Raw genomic sequence first — 4,261 nt, 5'->3', positions numbered from 1 at the left:
GACGATTTTTGCAATGATTTACTCACTGACTTGCTGTTTTACGAAAGCAAGTGGGTACTATATGTAGATACGAATAAAGTTAAATTATCTTCACAAATGTACGTGTCTTCTTCAGAGAGATTTCTGCTTAGTGAGTATACAGAAGGCGTTGCTTTAAAGTACGGCGGAATGTGTCGACCAATCAGAACGACGGGATGTTTGAAAGGGCTGAACAATTGTCAGTGCTCGTTGCCGGGCCTGAGTAATGGGAACTGACAAGGGAAATGGATTATGAGAAATTAGCGTTTGATTGGCTTGTGATCGACATGACTGCGGATAGTTCCGGTTAGATAAAAGTAATCTTTGAAGTGTATTGCAGTTAGTTGTCTGTGGTACACCCCTGAACGTGGACTTAGTTTACATTGCGCTTGTGGTTCGGTGTCAGACGTGGACTCTGGGTGGTAAACACCAGACTTGACACTAGCAGACGACACAGTGAGCAGACGACACTTTCAAAATGAGCTCTCAATCTCGTTCGGAGGACTCGCCATCGCCTCCTCCTACATCTGAAGTATCAAGCATGCCAGGCCTGTCGCTTTCTCCCGGACCTAAAAACAATGATCACGTGAAACGGCCCATGAATGCCTTCATGGTTTGGTCTAGAGGACAGAGAAGAAAGATGGCCCAGGAAAATCCGAAAATGCACAATTCGGAGATCAGCAAGCGTCTGGGCGCGGAATGGAAGTTGCTTAATGAAGAGGAGAAGAGGCCGTTCATTGATGAAGCTAAGAGACTTCGAGCACTACATATGAAGGAGCACCCGGATTATAAGTACCGACCAAGACGGAAACCCAAATCACTGTTGAAGAAGGACAAATATGCTTTCCCCATCCCAATGATCCCCGGTATGAACACGAGTGCCCTCAGCAGTATGGCCCACAACTTCGCATCTCTATCAAACCACCACGAATCTCTGTCCAGTGCTGCTCTCCTCAGTGAAAAAGCTCGAGCTTTTCTACCCCCTACCTCCACTCATGGACTATACCCCCATCTCGACCCCACGGGCAAGATGGAAAACGGTAACCCTCTAGGACTACGGCACCCAGAGCTCCTGGGGAACCCTCTATACAGCCCCTACCTCCATACCCACAATTCGGCTATGGGATTACCCCCGGCGGCTCATGGTGGTTCTCATTCCGGGTTACCGGGACAATACCTCGTGCCATGCTGTCCCCCGTCGTATATGCCAACCCAGGATGTTCACAGACCGGTGGCATATCTGTTAGTAAAACCAGAGGACCATTTCCGACACCCAGCTGTCATATAAGTGACGATTAACGAACAGCTATGTGAATGATCTCAATCGACCCGTGGTGATATCTTGGGTCTGTATACCCGTGTCAAACAGCCACAACTCGATCGAGTGTCTGTACCCTGATACAGCCATGACATTCGTTACTCTAGTGCGGTGTATGTGGATAGTGTCATTACTCGGAGAAAATTAATTGCTGAATTTTCCACTTGGACGGTGAGGAGAGAGACGTATTTAACGAACCAGAACAAAAACATTTTTCTAGAAAATGTTGGATGAGACTTTGTGATTTTGAACTTGTATAAACGTCATTAGATCGGCTGGCTAGCGGTGGACACAGTTGGTTTTGAACTGATGTGATTAATGTGCTGTCTAATGTGCAATGTGGATGATCCAAGCGGCAGTTCCTCACCATGCATAATGTAACATTTCATCGCAGCAGAGACGATGGATTTCAATGACTATTGTAGCGGGTTCATCGCCTCAGTCATGAGGTTCGTAGACCAAGTGCAATGTCCAACCTCGTGCGACGGACAATGTCCTCTAGTTATACACGTCCAAGAATCATTACTTTATCACCGAATCACCCTTGTACCATTTTAATCATTTAGTATCACCAATGAAAACTATTACCATGGAACAGGGCTTGAAACAGAACGTGTAAAAGCTGACAAAACTAATATTGTTATTGTACTTTTGTATTCTTTTCTTAATATAGAAAAAAAATTAAAAAATCTGTGGACGTGTGTTAATTGTCGCATTAGGTTTGGACCACGACAGTGGTTTTAGTCGTGATGGGGTCTCCGTTTTGTGCAATATATTTAGAGTAACACACAATATATCGAGAAGGACAAACATAGTGCTAGGCTTTAAAGTCAACATGCTCTCGAAATAAAACCAGACCGTCCAATGGTCTTGTGTTAGTCACCTGAGTCCCCGTTCAGCTTAAGATGGTCTTACTGTAGATTTAACATCTCTGCGAAAGTAAAACAGGTCTACTGGGTCTATAACATCGAACAACCACCGTATTACCTGTAAATCACTCCCAGGTGGCGTAATCTTTGAAGATTTATCGATTTATGATGTAAATTATGATATTTAAACACCCTTTCTTTTGACAGTTTAAGTATCAAATACACCGTTCGAAAGCGAGAATACCATACCAGACACACCATAGCGTGTCTATTGCCTAACATTCTGAGACGCCTGTAAACGGGGCAAATTGTCAGCAATAAAATCAGTTGTAAGACAACAGCATATATTTAAATAGGTCAACATTAATTTCATTACATATCGACACGAGAAAATCACGGGGACGTTTACTTTGAAGACAGTTAAATATTATGTTGAAATTCGCCAGTCAATATGTCTGTGTAACAATTGTTGTTAAATTCAGCATAATAATTTTGTTGTCTTTTATATGTTTAGTGCTAGCTAGCTCAATTGTTAAAGTTTGATTTCAGAAATCTATACTGAAGAGCTGCGTCTTGAATGTACTGTTATCTATGTTATATATAGTACTGCCGAATCGGGTGCCGAGCACTCAACTTATCAACTTGAAGACGTTAGCTTCACAGGAAATATGGATGAATATTGTTGAAAAATTATATTGACACATTTGTTTCATTCTTTTTGAGTATTCATAATTTTATTCTTTTTATTGTGTACAAAATGCTCATGAATTAAATGATGTATAAATCCATATTTTATGTTTGTGGTTTCTGTTTAGTTTTCGCGGAGTCTTTAGATTGAGTTTATTTGATGGGGTTCTGCTCCGATGCGGGTTTGGCACGTTTTAATTCACATTCTTTTGAATGCAGTCGATCGATGTCAAAATACAGCCACAGGTTCGTACTGTTTTCTGTGGAATTCTGCATGTCTTTTATGAGTGTGACAGCCTTTCATTGCATGGCCATGTCTTCAATGTGTATGGAACGCAAGACCAGGCCTAAGAAATCGAATCAATTTTCAAAGTAATTGTTTTTATCGGAATGAGTTTCTTCATTATTTTAGAAAGCTTAATCAGGCCATTACACAATAAAAATGTGCTGATTTCCACGACGGATAGTATTTATGGACACTTAAGCGCCATTAGCCCGTACAATAAAGCTGTAAGTGATTGAGAGAGAATGCTTACGCACAAATCGTTTAGGTGAACTCGTGGGTGATATCAAATACGCTGCAATCATTAAAACGATTGTCTTTACAATCAAATGAAATGTAACACACTGAAGACTATCGAAACGATTTCTACAGACACAAGGTTGTTACAATACCTCTGAAATATTTCAGTTTGACAACTCACACAAATGACAGATGCATGTTAAGTAAAATGATGCCACCAGATACTCAAGTGCTAAACACATGCACCAGCTACATCGCGTTGAAGGAAAACGGTAAATCTGTCTCCTTCACAGAATGACTTGAATTCATGATTAAATCCATCAATGCAGCGCGGATATAGATTGTTATTGCAAGACGATATATTACCTTTTCGTAAACTTTGATATCTTTGAAATAAATTTTCCGTATGTGTTTGTTCATTGTGAGAAAATACATCGTAGATGACAAAAAGTGTCATAGTTTGATCCGTATTTTCCTGCATTATTGATGTCTAAAGTCAGATGAGGTTGTCAATGCGTTGTATTCTGTCTTAAATGTATCAAATGACTCATGTCATACTGGTGGTATTTAGCATCACAGCAGTGAAGTTTCAACGCTGTGAGAACATGTTCGACTGTGGGAAGTGATCATCCAATTTATTATTCATTAACACTGTCATTTACTTTTCATTTAGATCTTACACGATATGTGATGAACTGGCATATATAATCACTCCTTTAAACACATTTCCATTTATGATTGCAATAACTTTAGTATAATAATATAGAATGTTCATAATTTCGTATTATTTCTTCCCTTCATTCATTGGAACCATTGCTAGTTCAAGCGTCAGCTATTGCGTCTATA

At 40.2% G+C, this 4,261-nt stretch overlaps 1 protein-coding gene across 1 annotated transcript; it reads left to right on the top strand.

Annotated features, from left to right (window-relative positions):
- Window positions 1-363: 363 nt before the first annotated feature.
- On the top strand, window positions 364-2,993 carry LOC137281786 (transcription factor Sox-14-like). The gene has a single exon (XM_067813400.1). It carries the CDS (start codon window positions 497-499, stop codon window positions 1,304-1,306), a length of 810 nt encoding a protein of 269 aa, XP_067669501.1. The 5' UTR covers window positions 364-496; the 3' UTR covers window positions 1,307-2,993.
- Window positions 2,994-4,261: the final 1,268 nt, after the last annotated feature.

The sequence above is a fragment of the Haliotis asinina genome, chromosome 4 (genome assembly GCF_037392515.1).
Source record: "Haliotis asinina isolate JCU_RB_2024 chromosome 4, JCU_Hal_asi_v2, whole genome shotgun sequence".
In the NCBI taxonomy this organism is placed as follows: Eukaryota; Metazoa; Mollusca; class Gastropoda; order Lepetellida; family Haliotidae; genus Haliotis; species Haliotis asinina.
This window is presented reverse-complemented; position numbering and strand designations above follow the sequence as displayed.

Excerpts from the sequence above, each read along its gene's own strand:
- LOC137281786 (XM_067813400.1), top strand. The coding sequence starts at position 497 with ATGAGCTCTCAATCTCGTTCGGAGGACTCGCCATCGCCTCCTCCTACA.